Source organism: Clinocottus analis, unplaced genomic scaffold (genome assembly GCF_023055335.1).
Source record: "Clinocottus analis isolate CAN_PGR_092001 unplaced genomic scaffold, fCliAna1.0.p SCAF_10, whole genome shotgun sequence".
NCBI classification, from domain to species: domain Eukaryota; kingdom Metazoa; phylum Chordata; class Actinopteri; order Perciformes; family Cottidae; genus Clinocottus; species Clinocottus analis.
In genome coordinates this window covers 6,269,938-6,292,768 of record NW_027175821.1, presented here as the reverse complement: position 1 = coordinate 6,292,768, position 22,831 = coordinate 6,269,938, and the positions used below count along the sequence as shown (strand labels likewise).

The following is a 22,831-nucleotide window of genomic DNA, read 5'->3' as shown; positions in this document are numbered from 1 at the left end:
AAGGACTTCGTGTATTTTAGTAATGTTTTTAATGTATCCTCCATGCTGGCTTGTGGAATACATCATGTATAGATGTTTAAGTCTTTCCTCGCTTGGCATATAACAATCACAGTGAATGATGCCAGAACTTAAATGTTTAACTGCTAGTTTTACACAATGCTGTCAGCAACATCATACACCTCAATTATGAGGTTTAAAACATGTCGTCATCTCTCTACGATCTGCACATTTGTAAACCATCAAAAACTGAGTACAAAATGTTTGTTGCACTGCCACTTCTTGGTCCAACCATGATCCATCGCATGTGCTCAGGTATTGTCCAATACAGTAACACTTTGTGGTGACAATGGCTGTACTACAAACAAAAGTTGTGGTGTTTGGTTTCAAAAAGTTGCAGCAGTGATGAGTACCAGCTTCATGCTTCAATAACGTATCTGCTAAATCCTCCCTAAGACCAGACAGTTCTTTTTCTCCATAGCCTCCTCTGAATGGAATGCCAAAAATGATCACTGATTATCTTGGGATGAAATTGCTTCGACTTGTCATTGCACTTTTTTCTTTTTTTATGGATAGCAAAATATTTTTTTTAACCAAATTGAATTCCAGAAAGTAATGGGGCTTAAAGACTTTTGTTTTTTCTTTCTTAAAATGTGTCTCAAGCTATAGAAGGCGGGGGGAAAAAGCCATGGGAGTGTTCCATTTGGAGAAGAGGCTTTTTTTTGTGTATGCAAACTGGTTGTTTTCACGCCAATCAGTCTATGCCAGTGATCTCTATCTCTTCTCTTCCATGGAAATATACTTTCAATATAATGCTCAGGTCTGAATAGCAACGTATTAATTTGCAAAGGCGTATTGTAATGGCCTGATTATGACTGTGTTGTGTTACCGCAGGGGACAGAAATAAATCTAGGTCATCCAGAGCAAACTCTGTCACACTTAGTGTCTTCATAAGGGCATGTCAGGCCCATTTTGGATCCAAAGTACATTACCACCTAGCCCCCTGTACTCCTTCCTCCAGTTTAACCCTGTCTGTTTTTTTTTGTCCTTTTCCACTTGCTTTTTAAACTCATTCTGTTAGGAGCTAAAGGACGTCCACCACAAGGACCAAATGGCTGCTGCTCGCGGGGTACTGCAGAGGAACATCCCCATGCTGTATACAGCGTCTCGTGCCTGCCTCCAGCACCCTGACGTGGCAGCCTACAAGGCTAACCGTGACCTGATCTACAAGCAGCTGCAGCATGCCGTCTCCGGCATCTCCAACGCCGCCCAGGCCACTGCCTCTGAGGACTCAGCTCTCAATCACCCAGCAGGCGGTGGAGAGCTTGCCTATGCCCTCAACAATTTTGATGTAAGTCCAATGAGTGGCTTAGCTTTTTGTCTTTTTTTTATTTTTCATTTTGCGAGTCCACACGGACATCTGGGTATCTGGCAGATTAATGAAAACATTCACTTTTCATATTGTGTGTCCACAACAGTATGGCTCAGTGTGTGTGATACCCAAAGGTATGATTCAACTATTTATTAACAGAGATGTATGAGGGCATCACAGAAAGTTAAGTTGAATCAGAGTTTTAGTTTGTAGAACGAACCTACCAACTGAATCATAACATGACAAAAACCCTTTAAGGGGTTGAGGTGGCAATAAGGACAAGATGTGTGGACAAATTGGGACATAGCTTTTGGGTACATTGAATATGTACTTGAGTCATTACTACTTCATTCCTTAGTTTTTAGTTCTATGGACTTTTGCAGAGATCTTGTAAATAACTTGACCACTTATCTGCTGGTAGATGCTCATCTGATCTCTATGGTTGTTTGGTTGGTTTTAAAGAATAGAACTGATTTATATTTTATCCTCATCTTAATTAGAAATGAATTGCAATCTGAAATGGTACCCTTTTTTTAAATATTTTTATTTGGTCAGGATGTGAAAAAATGCACCATACGGTCATCAATGTGCAAACAAAAGTGTCCTTAATTTACAAAGAGCCTGAATATGCTTTGCATGTTGCTGTCTAGTCCCTCGTATATTCATGCTTAAAATCTTTATACCACTGGAAGACTGTGCCATCCAGCATTTACTCGATATACATCGTGTGTCTAAAATCCACAGTTGACTCACACAAACTAAATTTAGTTTTGAATGAATTTATATTGCTCTTTTTCCCTGCACGTGCGCTCTAATTCTTCAGATACCTGTGATGTAGTTAAAACTGCACTCAGCTTCAACCTTAGATCCAATGAGAATGTTAAAATGTGCTCATTGAAATATATCTTACTATTAATAAGAATCTGAAACTGAAAAGGTATATGAAAACATAGGACTGACACGTCATCATAATATTAACATGAAACTGCATCGAGATAGCAGCTGGAGAAAACGTTGAGCTAATCATCTAAATGATACCTGGAGTGATAAATGCAAAGATGATTAACTTGATTCCTTTCTTAAATTTCTCCGTCGACTGCCGTCACACTTGCAGAGCACTTTTGACCACCATAATGATCCACAATGACTAATGAAATCTTGATCGGAGGGCGTCATAGAAGTCCACGCTTTCATTGTCTCTTTTGCTAGGCTCATCTTGCGTCAATCAGCTATTTAGTCATTTAGCAAGTAGCAGTGTGTAACTTGATGCGTTAATCCTGCTGTGGCTGCTGTTTACCCACATGATTGATGCAATCTGCATACTCATATTTCACGTGCCCATGGCCATATGACGCACTGTTTAATTAATTACTCATGACCTTTTGCATCCATCTTAACGGTGGTTATTGCAAATCAACGGCTTTCATTTAGTGTAGCTTGGGTTAGAAGATTGTGATTGTATTAAAAAGAGGAGAGCAACTTTTATAGTAAATGGATGTTTATAATAATGACTTAATGATGGGATCTGTGGGAATTTACCGGATGACCATGTTCACACATGTAATGTGCATTTACATCTGTAAAGCCTCTCTTCACATTAACAAAAACTACTGTGGTTAGTATCTGTGACTTTCACTTTCCAATTTTGTTCAATTGAAATTTGTGCAGTTTACTTATGTAGGTTTATTAAAAAAAAAAAAAAAATACAAATGTGTATATGTGTATATATGTGTATATATGTGTATATATATATATATATATATATATATATATATATATTTTTCATTCAAATTCTTTCCTCTGTCTTTAAAGTATTAATCCTATATGTCGTTTTTAATGTTTTCAGGTATGAACAGGTCAAAATGGCATAGTTGCATACTTCATTTTCATGCCAAAATGCTTTGCCCTGTTACCGTCAGTAAAAATGCTTAGCTCCTCTATTTGAGTCAGTAGCTCTTAGCAAGACTAATGAAAAATTTACTCAAACTAAGCTTTTTTTTTAAAGTGGCAAACGTGGTATTTAGGCATTCCGCTTAAAGCATCCTTCTCAAGTGAACATTTCTTTTATATACTTAGCACTGAGTATATAAAAGCATGCCATTATAGCGTCCAACAACTTTGTGTTTTAGTGAAATTATATCCTGATAGATTGAGGAAGGGAAAGTTGACAGCAGTAAGTTGCGAACAGCAATTTGTATGTTTTTGTATTCCGTAATGGGCTGACCATTCGGGCTGAGTGGATTACGGTCATGGAAATTTATGTTGCACATAAATTATAAAAGCATTTATCTCTGACACATGGCATGTCAAATGAATGCTCTTGATAAAACATGCGTCAACGGTGCAGTCTCTCAGAGCTGTTCCACCATTGATTATGTCATAGGAAGCCACAGGAAGCCAAGCAGAAAGTCACTCCCCACTTAGAAGCAAGCCTTTTTCCAGACTCCTTTTTGGTGCCCAATTTCAAGTGCAAGGCAAAAAAAAAAAGCAAATGAGTAACAAACAAAAAAAACTCATCTCTCTTTTTCTTCTGTCTTTCTATGTGCCTGTTGCCATGGTGATATGACACGCAAGTGGAGGAGGTCAGATGAGACGGCGTAGAGGGGGGCTGGAGGGGGCTTTGATAGAGGGCGGGCTGCCTAATAAACCATGTTTCTAACAGATGAATGGTTTAATATTTTCTAGCAACAAGGCATTCGTGGAAGCCCCGGGTTGTTCCGCCACGGCGTTCTTTCTTTCCTCTGCCACAGGCGTCATGGTCGTACCTTAACCCTCTGCAGTGCCTCTCCAGCATGTCAACTAGTTGCCTCTCTCAACAGACGTGCCCCTGTGAAATCAGATATTTAAGTGTTCGCTCTCATCCAGCAGATATAAAAGAGAGGACAGCGGGTTTACGACGGCACTTCTGTGACTCAAAAGAAACGTAGCGAAGACTATAAAGTCCAAATCCCTAAATGAAAATGGGCGTCTCTATTTATAAAAATACATCTTCATAGGCACATCTTTTGCCTTGAATCCACATTGCAGACATTGGACTACTGCTTTCTTTTTGATTCATTTATCGGGTCCTTGGAGGATCTTTTCTCTTCCTCTGTTTTTACCATTTCAGATCATTGCTTACATGTTGTAAAAGTGACCATCAGCACAGCAGCAGGCCTAAAAGGGACATCAGATGAATATTGAATCAGTACTCTTTTGTACTTTGTGACTGACTAAGGTTTTTAAAGAAGCCATCGTATTTCTGTCTGCATGACACCGATGGTTCAATTTAGAGAAGCCAGTTATTTTTGCACAAGCAATTCCAATAGTTTTTCAGTGAAGTATTTACATTGCACTGAAATGGAGTACACATTGACGGTTTAAGTTGTTCTGACAAAAGATTTTGAATTCATTATTTTCATGCTTTTGCTCATCGGGGTTAGAACCTAGCACCTTTTTTTAATTTTTGGTTAGGGCAATCTCTTGGGATCAGACTGCCGGCTCTTAGGTTTGCACTGGCTGAAATTGAGTTGCCACACCCGCTAGCTCGCTGTTGGTCTACTGAAGGATATCGCTGCAAAGTGATGCATAGATATCTTCGACATGACGTCAACAATGTTACTTCTTCATATTCTCGATGTTTTTATCATTGTTTTAAACGAAAGGTCTAGCCTCATCATACACATTGCACCGTTGACATTCTTCCATTCAGGTTTTTCCACCCTGTCAGTCTGCCTGTCAGATTTCTCTCTCCAGGCTCGTAGCAGGAGCATTCTGTTTTGACTTTTTAGCATTTTTTGCTCCCTGTGTAATTTCCCCTCTGACCCTTTCCTTACAGAAACAAATCATCGTGGACCCCCTGGCGTTTAGCGAGGAGCGCTTCCGTCCCTCCCTGGAGGAGCGCCTTGAGAGCATTATCAGTGGTGCTGCCCTCATGGCCGACTCTTCTTGCACACGTGATGACCGCAGGGAGCGCATCGTGGCTGAATGCAATTCTGTGCGCCAGGCTCTTCAGGACCTTCTATCTGAGTACATGGGCAATGTAAGTGTCTTACCTTTCCATTTCCTACCTCTTGCCACCACACCCATTCTGTATGCTCCACACAACAGCGCTCTTAATTACATTTTTCCTTAATTAGACAGTTGGACAAAATAATGTGTACGGTTGAAAGACTGATACAAGTAAAAACAAACATTTGTGAGTTCTTAATTTCAGCCCGCATAAACATAGAAGTACATGTGAGCGTTGGCTCCATGTTGAACCTAATAAATACATACTTTTTAGATAAAGTTAAACTGCTTTACAGATAGTGTCATACTTGGAACACGGAGCCAAGTAAATCCATCCTTACCTATTCCTAGTAGTTGGATTAATTTTCATCCAGTCACTTATCTTGCTACATAGCCTAAAGAAAAATGTCAAGAGTCGTCTAATTCTTAACACACTTTTCTCCAGTATTTCTTTGTGTGCAGTAACACTTCCAGCAACGTAATAACAAATGTTATTTGAGAAAAAAATGAAACTCCATCTCTCATTGTCTCGATAAATGCCCCATCCTGCCTATTTTAAATTACATAATTCATTTATGGAAATTAACACTGTCACTGCCTCAGATAGTTTACGATACCGGACTGCAACCCACAGTGTCTCGAGTCTTCAACATATATGAGAGTGAAATCAACCTTATGTTATTAAGTTGTACAAGGCTCAAACAATAATCAGCCATACATTAAAATACAAAATTTATTGGTGCATTTACGAAGCGGACTCTCAGTATGACGAGAAAGCCTTTGCTCTGTCAAACTGTTGTGTTTTGGGCTCTCTGACACTAGTGTGCTTAGGACAATTTTCAATTTCAGACAAATGGCTGTGGATCCTTTTAAGTACACAGAGGTTTGAAAGTAGCTTGACTATTTAAAATTTGGAAGATAAGTGATTTGGTTATTACAGCGCATACTTATTAATGTTCTAACAATAATATAATACAAATACAATGCATTTTGATATAGATGTCAGATTAGGGCCATAGTTAGGGTTATGCTTGGGAAAATTCTCGAAAAAGAGATTGGATTTATACACAACAGTTTAGAAAAAGGTCTGCCCTGCAGGCACAACCTGGGCAACCTCGAGGGGAAGCCGAAGGCCAAGGAACACCTCTTAATTGCCTCTGTGCCTAGCAGGCGATGTGACATGTGCTGTTGTTTGTGTTCTTAACTGGAGTACCAGAGGTCTGGATATGGACTTTTCTAGTGTTTGATCTAGTTCGATTTTGAAGCCACTATGTGGTGACATTTCTCAATTTGGGTGGCTGCTTATGCTACTAACGTTAGTGAAGACTTCTCTAAAATTACATGGCTAGCTGGATACAGTATTTTCAATGGCAAATCAGGTGCCCCAATTAATCTTTTCATTTTCTTGTGTCTTGTATCCAGATACAAGGCACTTGTATGTCCACTTAGTCACAGATATGTGTGTTGTTGGCCAGATCACAGATCTTATTACAAGATGGCGATGTTTTGTAATACGTTTTAGTTTACATGGGAATCAGAGTCCGCCCCTTCCAGGCCAGATGGTGGGGTAATGCACCTCAAGCTATTTGGTAACTGCCAAAAAGCCAGAAGGAGAACACTTCCTGCATTTTAGCAGTTTGGTTATGATAATGGATTCGGTAGCATTAGCTAATAACTATATAAATTCAACACTAACACGTAAATTAATCCAATTATTATTGAGTCAAATGTTTTATCTTCACAGGCTTAAACTCACTGCTGCTTCACCCACGCATATCAGCTCAGAGCACCATGTATTTGATCATGTGTTGAAATTGCTGGAGCAATTTTTCCACATTGCTTTAATGAGACTGAGAACAACTAACTTCGAACTAGCTAACTTCCTTATGATTTTAGTGTAATCAGACAGTAAGTGGGTATTTCTATGGACTACTCACACTAACAGTCACACGATGGGGATAATAAAACTTGGCATATGTGCCTTGGAGAGATGGACACGTTTACATCTTTTTTAAATGATCTGACCAGAATGTGTCTGATTTCAATCAGCTTGAGTGCTTCTCAGATACCTTTTACCTTTTTTTTTTTTTATTAAATTTTTTACATCAGATAGCTATCCAATCTGCATGAAGTGACGAGTTTCAAATGGGGTTACACAAGTGGTTTATCCCAGTATTTTTATCTTAGACAAACGATAAGCTATGTCCCTAAAATTAACATCACTTTTAACTGACTGTTTATGTTAAGGCAGACACTTTTAACCACTACAGGTAACAAAAGAAATCACTGGATTTATTTTCCTATTAGTTCAGTATTAGCCTTTTTGTTTCCCATCGGCATCTTTTCCCATATATTCACAGGAGAAAATTAGATTTTGATAATGGCTATTTGGTCAATCTTTTCCTAAAATTTCCCCAAAAGATAATTTTAGTAGAACATGTTGCTGTGGTGAGGACCTTTTTGTTAGGAGAGAAAATATGTTTGTTGTGCTTATTTTTTGCTCCAATGAGGTTTGGAAACAGCTCTGTTAAACCATTCCTGAATACCCTCTCTGTGACAGCAGCATTTCAGTGTGAGCCAGTCACCCAGAGAAATGCCGCTGCTGTTGTAAAGCTTTCTTTAATTCTATCTATGAGCATGAACTTTATTTGTTTTCTGCTGTTCTTGCTGTCTTTTTTTCCGGTAAAAATCAGGAAGTGAACAGCTTTCCCATTTCATTAGTGGAGTGTTACAGTGGTTCTGCGTCTATAATGGATGTCCGGCCAGGCAGGGTGTGATCGTAGTACAGATTCTAACTCTCACACACACGGCAGTAATTCTGCCAGAGCACAAATGTCTGAATAATGCAAATGCTGCAAATTGATCTCCAATTTGTTCAATGAACTGCTATAGGCTTAAATGGTGGCTTCTAATTCTGCCGTGCCTGGGTTACTTGTCTATAGGCTATAAGCCAAGAGTAACCTCACATGATCGAAATAAAGTATTTTGTGGGTCTTTAGGTTATATTATAAATAGAGCATTTTAGGGTTGGCACATTTGCTGCCGGGCCAGGTTATTTGCTATCAGAGAGAATTGGGCAAAGTCCTAAGTCTGCCTGCTTTACTTCTGGGTGCAGATTTGCCTTCTTATAATCGGTCTCTTCCTGGCCCTTGACCAAATTTGCCATGGCATGTCACTGAACGCTTTTTAGGGATTATACCAAGCAACAGACAACTATACAGGGCAAAACCCCCGCCCTTTTTGGCACACAGGATAACGGCATATCAAGATGGTGCTAAAATATGAATGACCATTGCAGAAGCTCTCTCGTTTGGCAAAATTGGCTTTGTTTCAGTTTTTTAAATTTGTTTTATTTTGTATTAGAACGGTTGTGGTTTTGCCCAGTCAGGTTTGATAGCGGCTCAACTTACAAAACTCTGTTTTTATGGGTTTCCACTGGACATTGACAGACAAAATGACAAGCAGTCAGATGTCAACTAAGTTTACATGTCTTTTTCTCTCAATACTTTTCCTGCCCGTGCTCAGGCATCACCGCCATGTTTTGCTCTCATTGCTCATCCAACACTGCCAGTTTATTTTAAGGTTCAGGCCATTCATGCGGCATCTCTGGTTTGGTTCAAAACATGTTTTCTCCTTGACTGGACTCCTCCATGCCCCTCACATTGCCCTGTATGACTTACGATCTTAGATTCACAGAGGAACACATCTCATCACCGCAGTGACGGTGAGTAGACATGACAGGGATTTGGCCACTCATTTGGCCAGATGGAAGGAAACCAATGGGAAGCATAATATGTCTCTGTCCACCTTGTGCATTTAATGGCCTGGTATGGCCTCTTTGAACTTTGCCTGACATGCAGTTACAGTGCGCCAGACTGCGACCAAAATGGTCACGCGTGCATTTTTTTTTTTCAGAATTAATACTTCACATGGTCGCATATGTGCGAGTGCTTGATAGTCATTGTAAATCGGAGACATCAGAGATGGTTTGTTCCATTCCCCCCGCCTCAAAAGACTCAAAGCTCAACTTCACAAGCCAGCGTTTAGCTGCTAAGAGCGAGGATGCAGAGTCGCACGCTTGTGCTGGTTACAGTCTCATGCTTGCGGGGCCACATTTGTGCCCACGGAGCAGAAGTGCTCCCTCTCGAGGAAGCTTTTCTGCTCGCCTCGCGTATATGCGCCCGCATTTGTGTGTGCATGTGTTAAGACTTGATACATGCAATACGCATGTATGTGGCGGTGCATAGCGCGTTCTGCACGTATATGTGGCGGTTGAGCACTTTTACGTTAGTCCTGGGTAAGGACTGAGTAAGATAGCTGGTCCCTTAAAACAACAGTAGCCAGTGTGACGGGTAACCTGACTGTATCTGTGATTAACTTAGGCAGACCGATCAAACCTCACATTGGCTAGACGAGGATGTGTGTTCTTTCATTCTAAAGCCGAGCTGTAGCGGTGCGAGAAATATGTCATTCATGGATGAAAGGAAATGCCTTCCTTGAGCAGATATGCACTATATAGCCATAGATACTGATTTGGGTGTATATGTTTTGATGGCCACAGTTCCATCCGCATCTATTCTAATAATTGTATAGGGGGCAGTGCAAGTCATCAAACTGTATGTTGCCATTACAGCATATGGGTTTACGCTCACAGCTGAGGCTGTTGGATTGACTCCCAACTCCTTCTCTTTTTCTCCCTCGTCCCTTCTGCCTCTTCAAGCCCTCCAGCTAAAGTTGTGTTTACTCCCCCCCTCCTATAAAATTTCCTTCTTCTCCGTCAGACTCTTTGACAACTATTATTTTGAATATTCTTACCTGACCATATTTTTACGAAGCTAATTCAAGGATTGAAACTCGTGATTTGTTCAAATATATTCACCAACATGGTTTGCCAGGCTGCAGTTTAGAGTCTGTCATTATTTAGTCTAGATATATTTTTTTACATGTATAAAAATAATCTATATATTAAACTTCAGTACTTTGATCAGAGCTCTCGGTAGACTCTAACAGAGCCAAGTGTCACTCTTGAATTCCTGCTGGAGTAATTTTTGTGCAAGAGAAATTTAATCTAATTTGTGGCTAAGGCAATGTCAAGAGTGATAAAATATGAAACTTATACACACACTTTCTCACACAGCTACAGCTTCTTGAAGACGACTAGTGGAAAAATCAATGAGTAGAAGCAAAGTGTTTTTAATACATCTGTTTTTTTGAAAAGGAGAGATCAGACTCTCAGAGATTGATCTTTTTAAAATTTGCTTTTCCCGTGGATACATGAGCATCAACCCCGTTTGTGACCAGGTTTTGGTTCTCCATACAACAATATTGTAATTGGCTCAATTCTTAATGTAAACATTATTACTTTTGGAAATACACCAGGTTAGAGGGTCCAATGTACAGCCTTAGTTCTTGTATTGTAACTGAAAAATACCAAATTGAATCTGTATTCAATTGAATCTGTATTCAATTGAATCGGAAATCAAACCGAATTGAGGCCTTGCGAATCAGAATTGTTTTGGTGAAACTACTAGCAAATAATTAATTATTAATTAATTAATTAATTAATTAATTATTTAACCAATTAACAAATGTCTAAAAAAAAGATGGAGCACACTATTTGTTGTTTTGTTGGGGTAAACCCAAGGTTCCTGAAGTGGAAATTGTGTCCTGTGTGATAATGATCATTTAACAAGACTTAAGCTTGTCTGCTCAGCCAGTGGAGGGCCAAGGCAGGGTGGGGGTAATGAAGCCCCAGCACTGCCACATAGCATGGCAATTATTCTATATTGTCATGACAGTTTGGCACGGCATGTGTAAAATGTAACCGTTTCTGCCACTTTTTATTATTAATGCATCACTGGTTCCCAGCATCTGTCGGGGTCTTGTGTTGCACAAGATGGTGATTATGTGTTGCTTTGACATATGTTCTATATGTCAAAGCAACTGACTGACATTTACATTCCTTTTTAACTTGAAGCAATACAATAAGTGATACAATATCATTTAGACCTGTATGAAAAGGACTTACATGACCACTGCCCCATTGTTTCCCCTCACTGGCCTTTTTTCTGTGAGTCTCTATATAGTCCCCCTACTCTGAGCACTTAAACGTTACACTTTTTTCTCCTTGTCAGTTTCTTCACCTTTTGCAATCTTTGCTCTCCCGTTTGTGGTCTTTTCCCTCTCGACAGCTCACCTCTACTCGCGCTGTCTTTTTGCCTTGGGCATCTCCAGTGAGTTTCAGACGTTTTGCTAAGCCCTATTCCTCTGTGCCTGCTACTCCTTTTTTAAATGTTTTGATTTGATCTCGGACCATCCACCTTGCTTACCTGCTCCTTTTTTATGATCTATGTGTAACCTAACATGGACAACCATGACTGGTTTCAAGTTCAAAAGAACTGCACATCAAGTTGCCTCTAATAGCACACTCAATCTCAAAAAGTAACAATATAGTGTCCATCCACAGCTAAGAAACTAATGTTTGACAATGTTGTGGAATTGGATATGTTTTTTCTTTTTTTAACCTATTCTTTTGGAAGGAGGTTCAAGACCAGCGTGAAAGCAGTTCAATGTATCTACTTGTAATTTCATCTAAATGCATAATTAAAACGAATTATACTCCGCAAAATGTAATAGGGACAAGATTTAGTGTCCCTAAGGCTTTTCATATATTTACAGCCTCCATAAAACACTAGTCTGTCAGTAACAGCCTGTCGGGCAACGTTTCCCAGACTTGCCCCCTTGATGTTTTGCTGGTGAATTCTAGACTTTTTGATGGGCTTTGCTTTCAGTTAAACAATAAAGAATGCCACGGTATCATCAATTTATATTTTGTAATGCTACTGAGATCTAACTTCCCCTTTTTCACAGTTGTATGGGCGAATGAACTTAACGAAACATGTTCGCTGTTCTTATAAACTCTGTCTGAGGCTTTTTGTAATGCATGGTTTTATTGGCAATTATGGCAACCTTTTTCTGTATGGGGGAATACATATGCATTTCTTCATATTAATAGTTTGCCCTGTCTGATCTTTTCTTTATTTATTTTACTGTAGGGGGCAAATTGTTTTGTCACCACTTATGGCTGCAGTACTGATTTTTTAAGTATTCAATTTTTCTACTGTCCTAAAAAGCTCAGTTTTATCCCTTGAGATAACTTGATTCCCCCACATATCCCTTTTGTGCACACATGGCAGATATGTTGCTGCAAAGCTGTCTCGTTCATCTCTCATTCTTGTTTTGCATTGGAGTTTTATTAATCCTAAGAAGTGAGAAAAGTAGTTCAGAAGTTTAAAAGGACACACTTTTTTCACTATTAATCTTCGGTTTTACGACAAATATTTTTTGTACAAATCTCAACTTCCTTTTATTTTCTAATATAATTACATAAACAGCAATTTAAGAAATATACACCACCCTTTAACTGACCCCTGACATATTTTGTGGCAGGCAGCAATGCATGGTAAATATTGTTTTGAAAACCTCAAGCTCCTGACATAACGCCTCTCTTTATGTGATCAGATATATCATATTTCAGATAGATTTTTTTTATTCATTCCACATCTGTTAAGGATCCATTGACATCACTTATCTTTTTCTGGTTCAAAGGCAAAATTATAATCAGAATCTGAGATCTACAGAATGTATTATGACCAAATGTATGTCAATGACACATAAACCCTGTTGACAAAGAAGATAGATAGATAGATAGATAGATAGATAGATCATATTGCACACAAACTTGTCCAATCATTTACATTTTAGCAATATATTGCAGACTTCTTAGCATTTCGGGCTGAAACGGTACAGTAAAGGGTCTTAAATGTTTTCCTTTTTTTCTTTCTTTTGGCAGCTATAATCAACATGCATTTCAACATAATTTTTCAGCAGATCATATCAAATGCTCCATAGGAAATCCGGTATCTGTGGCTATCACAGGACTATAATAAGCCTCTCTACCTGAGCACACTTTGCGTGTGCATTCATTGCGCATCACTGGAGTATTCTACAAGCTGCTAGCTTGACAGCTGTGTACTAACAATAGCCATGTTTGTTGATTACAGTTATTATGATCATTTTGGAGTGAATTTGAATAGCGACCTGACTGGATGGCTGTCAGTGTTGTTGACGAGGTGACATTCTCGTTAGAGTTAAAGACTTTCCTTTTATGAAAAAGGTGGCAACACCTGAAATATCCTATTGGCCATATGCCGAATAAGCCCAAATGTCACTTTGTCATAGTTGCGTTTGCCGTCTTACTCTATTGGACATTACAGCTGAAATGAGTTTTAAACACAAAACTACCTTATTATCATTGTTAATTATATATGGTGAACTTATTAACAATAGTCTATTCACACACAGCACACACTGGGTTTTTAGAGCTATTACATGCTGCTGAGTGCTGCGAGTAAACCCTAAATGGTGATCTGGATAACCAAAACAACATGACATGTTCCACAGCTCTCTAGAGCTGAAGGGAACTGCAGAATCATATGACAATTCTGTGTTTCATCCTCTTACGAATAATGCTGCACTTTATTGTTAATAAAAAAGGAATATTATACTAACTGTGCTATTGGTCTAGTATTCCTCCACACTTCTCTCCTCCAATCTGTTTCTTAGTCAAATGAGGCAGTTAGGCAGTTTGTCCTTCAGTCAATGCCACAAGCATTGTGGAAGATGACAAGAAAACCTGAGTTGTTGGCAGTTAAGTTTTGCCAATGAATTACATTGGCTTGAACATTCAAACAAACGCTCAGCTGTAGCGAGTCCCCTTTTATTTTAATCAGACATACCACTGACCTTGGCAGCAGGAAATTTGTGTTACAAACTTCTATTTAATTAATTATATTAAATTATACGACAAAGGAGAATGGCAATTGCTTTACTTATATTGTGAAACAAATAACGCATGTAGTACAAAATAAACTGAATGTAACAATATCCATCCATCCATAACCTATATCCTGCTTAGGGCCCAGGGGACTGCAGCTTATTCAAGCATACATTCAGAGAGATGTAGTGTACACCATGGACACGTCACTACTCTCCCAGGGCTAGCACACATCCTTACAGACAAACGCATTCATGCCGCAGGGAAGAATGTGTTTCCAGTTCACCTGATCTGCACGTCTTTTGAACTGCAACACCTGAAGGGGACCCCAGCAGACATGGGGAGAACGTATAGACCCAGCCTGCAATGAACGTTGAAAAAATGCTGCAACTCCTCAAGATCCAAGAACCAAGCCCTGTTGAGTTCAAGAATTATTTTCTACCTGCGTCTTTTTTTCCTATCCTTGATATGAAGAATGGTTAATTTATTAAGAATACAAAGCACTAAGATGCAGATGGCCAAGATGCTCCTCTCCATAAATATTGATGGAAAAATTCAGCATTTGAATTTTTCTTTCATATTCGAAGCATTATGGGTGACACTGAATAATCCACTATTTGATATAGGAGCGCTATTCACCCAGGCAACATTTTGCCTTCCCATCGAGTTATGTGAATCTGTGTAACTCGACCTGTTAAGTACCTTCCTGCCCAGTGTTGTGGATCTTATTGTTATTGAACAGTTCCCAATTGACTGGTCAATTATTATTTGACTGTTTTTAGTCTGTTTCATTCCCAGAAATTACACAGTGTTGTGCATGTAGCATCTCACCCTGCAGACTGCTGATGCAATGTAGTCAGACTTCAGTTTAGGGCCTCCCCCACGTGGGTACACTCTGCAGGTTAATTACTGAAGCTTGCTTTCTGTAGGCCTCATCAAAAAAGAGCGGATATTATTGAAGTGGTTCTTACAACTGGAAAGTCGTATCAGCCGATATTCCTACATACTTATTTGGATTGTTATATGAACTTTCTGACAAATTAAAAAGGCTATTTTGAGATTTCTTGTTGGAGTCCTTGAGTTTTGGGCCCCGCTCTGATCAGTCATGAAATATTAAGTATTTGCCTGTCATGATCTGATATATATCTAAACTTATACAGATGCATAATGCATATCTGTCTGTGCGTGATGCAACAATATCACAGCATCATGGCCACTTTAACAGTCGTATCCTTAATATCACAATCCAAATTCTAACAGTAATGTTGACATGTTGTGGAGCACAGAGCAAAGCTTTTGTGAGCTGGCATATAGAAAAACTGAATAACGAGGTCTTGAACTAATGAAAAAAAAGACTGAAAACTTTTACGTAATTAAGGATTTAAAATCCACTCGTGCTGATTATCAATACTCAGTGGGAGGACATACGGCTACGTAAGAAACAACTCAAAATCCACAGTATCGAGCAAATTCTAAAGATTAATTTCATAACGTCTTAGTTCAGATAGTGAGTGAGTAAAAACTTGCCTCCATATCAACGTCGGAAATCGCCGAAAACAACAATTTATGATCGGAAAAACTAAAGTGATTTTTCAGATAAGCAAACAGAAAGGTCTACAATATGTGTTTGAAGGGATGTCAAACGTTTTAAGCAGAGAAAACGGGCTGAAGAGATACCGATAGAAGCTTAATCCTCCAGATCACTGTGTAAAAGTGAAAGGCCACATTAACGGTGACCAGTAGTTGGAGTAGATTGGAAGTGCTGACGCGGGTTGGTGCTTTGGTAACGTACTCTAACGTTAGCTCCACAGGTTTTTACTTAGAAACGTAACCGTTTAGAATCGTATATCTTTAACAATCATCCCAAGGATTTATACCAGAGTGGAAATCCAGGATAGACTATTGTCGTTAATGTTGTATGGATTGTTCTCAAATTCATTTAAAGGCTTTGTTTTGCCACATTGCAATATACCAGAGAATATGTACTTCATTGGAGCATTGACTGACAACTGTCAGCAAACACCTATAACTATTGAAGTAGTGCTGATATAAAAAGTTAGATAATCTTGTCTATCTAGCAACATATTCAAAAACACATGACACTTCCATATTGTCAAATGTGTGGATTCAACGCTTTACAGTTTTAAATATGGTTATTAATTCAATAGATTCAAAGTTTGTACTGTTGAAACAAAACACTGCAACATTCTGCCTTAGTGCAGGGTTTTTCCAGCTGCTTCACATTGTGAATCCCAGAAAAATATGTTTTGCATATGTTAACGCCGTCAAGGGTTTGATTTGGTTTGCCTTTAAGTTTGCTTCTGATTTATACATTAAACCATACTGTAATGAAAGACCAAACCGAGTTGTGAGTATCCACCAGTTAGCAAACATTCTTTAAATTATAACCATTTTATTTAAAAAATATATGTTTTGAGGGGAAAATGTTTTTTTTTTTTTTTTCCAGTTTGGCACATCTTATCCACTATACAGATATGAAATTGTACATATTACAATACAAAAGGAAAATGGGAAGAGAAAAAGCATTCATTTTGCACAAAGAGGTTGGGTAAGAGAGAGGGGATTGGTTCACTTGTTTTTTTTTTTTAGTGTTTTTTTTTTTTATTTTTTAGGCAGGGTGGGGATCAGGGCTTGAGGGTGACAAGAGGAAACATAAACAGTTTACAAAGAGCCAGAGTGCAAAGGGATGCATATTTCTACAAATTTTGTGGATTTTCAGTCACGTAGTCTTAAACAGTGAAATGTCAAATGATTGACAGAACTTTATAGGAAGTCCACATACATCCCCATTCTTGGTGTTATCAAAAAAGAGGTCCCTTCTCATTGTTAGCTGAATGACATTAAGAAATATTCAACTCAACTGACTTTTGAACATGCAAGACAGATTAGAAGGGCAGTAGTAAAAGCAGTGCGAAGCTTGAAGAAAACAAAATTAGAAACAAAGTGGAGTTGCTTGACTTTGGAAATCAGCACTATCCATGTATGTAATGTTTTCCCTTGTATTCAAATGTGAAGTGTCACAATTTTTGGTCACACAAACACTTTTTATGATCATGTGCACAAAGACATTGACACAAGCATTCAGTTAGAAGATTGAAGCCACATTTTCACAGCTTCAATAAAGAGAGAAAGCCACAAATGGCACCTCCCTTCCTACCTCAAGGGAGCACCAGCCAAATAACTGCATTCTCATTGCTCAAAGCCAGATAACTTGTTTCCTGGTGCTGTGCTATCGGAAGCATCTTGCTGTCGTAATCACTGATTTAGTTAAACATATCCAAAAGTTAAAATGTTGATGAAATGCAATATGCAAATTTCCTGGAAAAAAATCCAAGAAAAGGCCAAATTTGTATTAAAATATTTGGAATGGTACTTGGCCTTGTACTGTTCAAACAGCCGACAGTTCGGTTACTTGTAATGAAATAATTGTTGCTGTGTGATCAGTGTGCGTTTCATGCCCACGGTGCTCTCTGTCAGTACTTATCATTTCTTTCTTAATTCCCTTCACTAATAAACCAAGACATTGCCCCATTGTTGCCCCTCTCCATCGTCTCATCAATTCCTCTCAATCCCTCTCTTTCACCCTGCCCCCATCACCAAACTGAACACAAAGAAGTGCGGAGCTGCGGCAGCAGCTTTAGTCTGATGCTAATGCACATCCTCTCCCCTGCATACCAATGTGTCCTGACCCTGGCTTGCTGTTTGCTTATCACTGGATCTCCATTTGCTTTCAGGCTATTGACTGCAATTTAACTTGACACTTGTGACTGCTAACCAAGGAACTGTTATAATATGCATTATTCAACGTAATTCCATTTTTGAATACAGTAAATGACAACCCAGTATCCCTAACAAGAAGAATGTCCTAAAGTAAAAGGTTCATTGATGTTTTTATGTAGTACGGAGGAGGATTTTAGTCTAACTATTTTTGAGTGAAAGAACAAGCCTAATGTTGCTGGATCACTGGTGTGGGTGACAGAATATTAGATTATTTTTGCCTTGCCCTAATTGGTTCAATCTTGAGCCTGTCAGTTCTGATTAGTGTGTAAGCAGTAAAAAGCCTTGGCTACTTTTCAATATAAAATGCTCTGCTATTTGGCATTTGTGCTGGTCATTACCTTTTCTCTTGCTTCCCTCACACCTTACACTTGCATGTCTGTATATTGATCCTAGTACAATAGCAAACCAGCAAGCTGTACTTACTGGGTTAAGCTGTTGAACTGGACATATTCTGGTCACAGTGTTTATGGCGTTTGGGGGATAAATAATCAATGTACAGATCATTATTCATTTTAAAGGTTCAATCATTCGATTCTTTATGTCCAAGATGAGGAAGCTATCTGTATTTTGCTAAGAGGTGAAGTATAATAGAGATTAACCACAGATGAAAAAAGCTTTGTGTTCAACAGGTTGAGAATTTATTTCTGATGGTTGGCCCTTATGGGCTGGAGATCCAACAACCTGCAAAACATAATTTCATTTATGAGCAAACGTCTGATAAAAGACGTAATTTTTCCAATATATATAATTGAACATAAATTCACTATTCCGGCAGACCTTTTAATCGGTACACTTTTGTAGTTGCATTTACACACACATGACTTTTGGAATAAATCAAAATGTAAGCAAAATAATCCCTATTGGCTGTTCTTTTTAGGGGTGGGCCACCCAAATTAATTGTGTAAACAGAAAACACTGAGAAGCCTTTGATCTGATAGCAGATTATAGACTTTCCTAATTGACTCATGTCTGAATTGGTAAATGTATTAAAATGTGTGTAGACTGAAAATAATTTCAGGGCTCTTTTTTCGAGAGGATTTATTTCTATTTGTAACACAACAATAATGACATTTACTTTTCGGTTATAATTCAGAATTTGATTTTGGTCATAGTGGTCTTTTAATGTATAATAGTTCTGTTAACGTAATGAAACTGCAAAACAAAAACATTCTGATTATTGGTCCAATTCATTTACCCTAGTGATTGAGCGATTGGTTTACAGTGCCTATGGTGCAGTTCGAAACATGATTTCAAATACTTACTTTTTTTTAAAAAGAAATGAGACATGAATCACATTTCTCCACTTAATGTATTCCGTTAGCAGAGGGCCATTTGGCTAAGTATTTTCTCTGTGCTGCAGAATATAGAGACAATTGTAGAGACAAATCTCACAGTTTACAATTTTCTTGTTTAAAATGATTGCCCCTGCCTGATATGAACAACCTTGCATTCATTAGAAAAATAAATTTGTGACTATCTCTACATCATCCCTAAACTGTCAGGTCCAACCTCTGTCATTGTAGCATTCAACATTTCTCACATATTGTCAAATATCACTTTTAGAAATTATGCTTTTTACATAAACTGGAAAAAAAAGCAAACCCTGTATCATCTGAAATGGTCAAATGGCAAACCATATGCTCCACGAATAAATAAGAGTTCATACTTCACACTCTTTGTAAGGCAGTTGCTGACACTTGCACTGCCCATAGCCATTAATGATCACGAGTGCCCCTTCTTCATGGCTGGGCTCGTACTCATTGTAGGGTACCTGTGTAGCTAGATCTGCCATAGGCTGCCGCTGCTGGGTCCTCATCTGTCTGCGGTTCTGAATAGCCGAACAGTGGCGTATCCGGCGCAGGGTCGGAGGGCAGCACTTCCGTGAGATATACACAACGAAAATTATGAAAAAGAATGAAAATAAAAGGGCCATAGTTCCGATGATAACCCTATGAGTCATTACAGTGTTGTCCATTGCGGAAGAGTCCTCTGTTACAGCTGCCTCTTCCAATGTAGCGGTAGTTGCTTGAGCAGTGCGTCGTGTTGTTGTTGTTGTTGTTGTGGTTGTTGTGGTAGTGACCGTGGTAAAGCTCCCAAAATCCTCTGCATAGTCCTGCGTGGGGGTTGGCTGCATAATTCCAAACAAGGAGCTTGTGATCTCTGCAGCAATAGTAGCGTCTGTGGTTGTGCTCATGGTCTGAACAACCGGCGCTGAAAAATTCTGGCAAAGCTGGAATCCATAAACGGCATCAAGTATCTCCTCACCTTGGGCATATTCAGGACTGTGGCAGAGAATGGAATGTTCCCACCTTCCCTTAAAGGTGCTTAGCCACGTGGCCAGAGAGCAAATCCTTTTGGTACATTCCCAATAGTTGCTGGACAACCCAATGGTACCCAGTGACTGCCACATATCCATGACTTGGGGGTCCAGACTGCTTAGTTTGTTGTTATCCAGCAGCAACATCTTTAAATTTGGCAGCGTTTGAAACACATCAGATGTCAGGACACGAATTTCATTCCCTGTGAGGTCCAGCTTCTCTAAAGTGGTCCAGGTCCACTCCATGCCGCATGTTAAGTTGCTGATTTTATTCCACTGCAGATAGAGAAACTGGAGGGCGACAAGACGAGGGAAATGGGCCAAGTTGATCTTGGTCAGCTGATTGTGCTCCAAGTGGAGCTCTTTAAGCTTAATGAGCCCAGCAAATCCATTCCGGGCCAGGCTGCGGAGACGGTTGCTGCTTAGACCCAAATATTCCAGGCTGCGGCAGTCCCAGAATGCACGAACAGGTGTGGTGCGAAGTAAATTGGAGCGGAGGTGGAGTATCTGGAGCTTTCTCAGTCCATGAAACAGTTCTGGTTCCAATGCAGTCATCTGATTGAAGGACAGGTCTAGTATCTGGAGGTTGATGAGGTGGATGAAGGTTGTGTTGGGCAACTTGGTGATACGATTGGAGCTCAGATTGAGGTCCTTCAGCTTGTAGAGCCCTTGAAAGGCATCCTCTTGTACTGCTGTAATCTGGTTGTGGTCTAGATGTAGCCAGGTGAGCTGGCTGAAGCCATAGAACTGATCAGGACTAAGCTCAGTGATGCTATTGTGGCGTAGTGACAACCCCAGGGCCCCCTTGTCCACACCATCTGGGGGCGCCTGAAGCCCCTGGGTGTCGCAGTAGAACTGCAGGTCCTCACAGCGGCATTTTTGAGGGCAGGTTGTGCACGATGCAGGAGGCAGCAGGCACACAAGGAGCATGCTGATCACACTCAGACACAGAGCCGCTGGTGCAGGTCCCACCAATGGCCACCTTGAATGGAAACCTGGGTGGGTTCAAAGATAACAAAATGAACTGTGGGGCGGGAAAGCTTATCTCTGCAGAGCACTTATTACTAATTCATGGTGACGATTGTGCTTTTCCAGTGTGCTCTCGTTCTTTCCAATACACACCGCAGTTTAGATATTTTACATTGCCAACTTCCACAATGTACGCAAAAAGGATTTCTTTGAGCTTAGCTTTGATGGAGATGTCGTGTAATGTGGCATTTAACGATCAATTACACGCATGAGCTTGACTTTGTCTTCGGCATTCTTGCTATTTATATATAGCCTATGTAGTTCACAATTCGTGTTCTGTCATTTGTCTTCGGTACATATTTTTCTGCTGATTTCTGTCATTCATCATTTATTGCATGCATTTCCCCCGTTTTAGCTCAAATATGCAAATGTCCCTTTGAATTGTTAGTTTTTTTTATAGACTTATCTTCATCACTTAAGATAGCTACAATACAAATGGTATTTAAAAACACACACACATATATATATATATATATATATATATATATATATATATATATATATATATATATATATATATATATATATATATATATATATATATATTCCCAACTAGTGAGTCGGTGAAAAATTAAGGACAATTGCAGTAAATAGACTCGGCTGAAGAGCTTTTAGTCCTCCCTCTTACTTGTATTCCCTATTCATGTCCAGACCTACCATATAAAGGGACTAACTTACCCATTCTTTTGTGCACATCGGAGGCTGCATTCAACTGTCCTTTTCCGCAGACTCTTGGAGCAACCAGATGGAAGAAAAATCCAAAGGGAAAAAACCCTTTTGAGTAAGCACAAAAGGAATTAGCCTCTTTGGAAATAAAGCAATTCTGAGCCCACCCAATTGAAACAAAATATGAAATTCCATGTCCCGAGATGATGTTTATTCCTGTGATTCTGTTGAGATTCCGTTAAAATCCAAGCTCAAAGAAAGGGTTGAATCTTTTCCTTCATCCTCCGAATCCTTGAAATAAATATTTATATAATTTTTTTTTTTTTTAAGTTGATCAGTTGCATCCAGAGTGACTCCGGTGAACAGAACCCCCCCTCCTCTCCTTTTTTTCTTCTTCTTTTTTTTACCCTTTTGTTTCCCTTCCACCGCAATGATGTCAGCTCAGATGGTTAATTGAAGATCAAGCGTTCCCCTTTCATGGTCGTGGTCTCCCAACCTTAACTTGTTGATGGCAGCCAGCGATCCTGCTTCCGACGCCGGCTCAGTCTCGGCATAGCCTCTGCAGAGCTGTGAGCGGAGCCCTCGTCTGCTAGCTGAGACGCAGGGAGAGAAAAAAGCAGAGCAGGGAGTCAGGGATGTTATTCTGTGCTTTTTGTTGCAGCCACTCACTGCTACAGAGTGGTGGCAGCCTGGCGTCGATCATCACTACTGTTTCTCTCTCTCTTTCTCTCTCCCACACTCGCAAACACCCTCTCACTCTCTTGCTCAGTCACTTGCCTCATACGCACTGCCTGTGCACCTCAGTCTTCCTCCACCTCCCTCT

The 22,831-nt window shown here is 39.4% G+C and overlaps 2 protein-coding genes across 3 annotated transcripts in view; one reads left to right on the top strand and one right to left on the bottom strand.

Annotated features, from left to right (window-relative positions):
- The window catches only part of ctnna1 (catenin (cadherin-associated protein), alpha 1), a 74,013-nt gene that overhangs the window by 10,698 nt on the left and 40,484 nt on the right, over positions 1-22,831 (top strand). For both annotated transcript variants that reach the window (XM_068584517.1, XM_068584525.1), the window contains exons 6-7: positions 1,079-1,348; positions 5,187-5,390. In XM_068584517.1, coding sequence (XP_068440618.1) covers positions 1,079-1,348; positions 5,187-5,390 — 474 coding nt within the window. The remainder of the gene's footprint in view (positions 1-1,078; positions 1,349-5,186; positions 5,391-22,831) is intronic.
- On the bottom strand, positions 16,612-22,779 carry lrrtm2 (leucine rich repeat transmembrane neuronal 2). The gene is made up of 2 exons (XM_068594520.1): positions 22,021-22,779; positions 16,612-21,308 (listed from the first exon to the last, which is right to left on the bottom strand). The coding sequence occupies exons 1-2, from the start codon at positions 22,022-22,024 to the stop codon at positions 19,657-19,659; spliced, it is 1,656 nt and encodes a 551-aa protein (XP_068450621.1). The 5' UTR covers positions 22,025-22,779; the 3' UTR covers positions 16,612-19,656.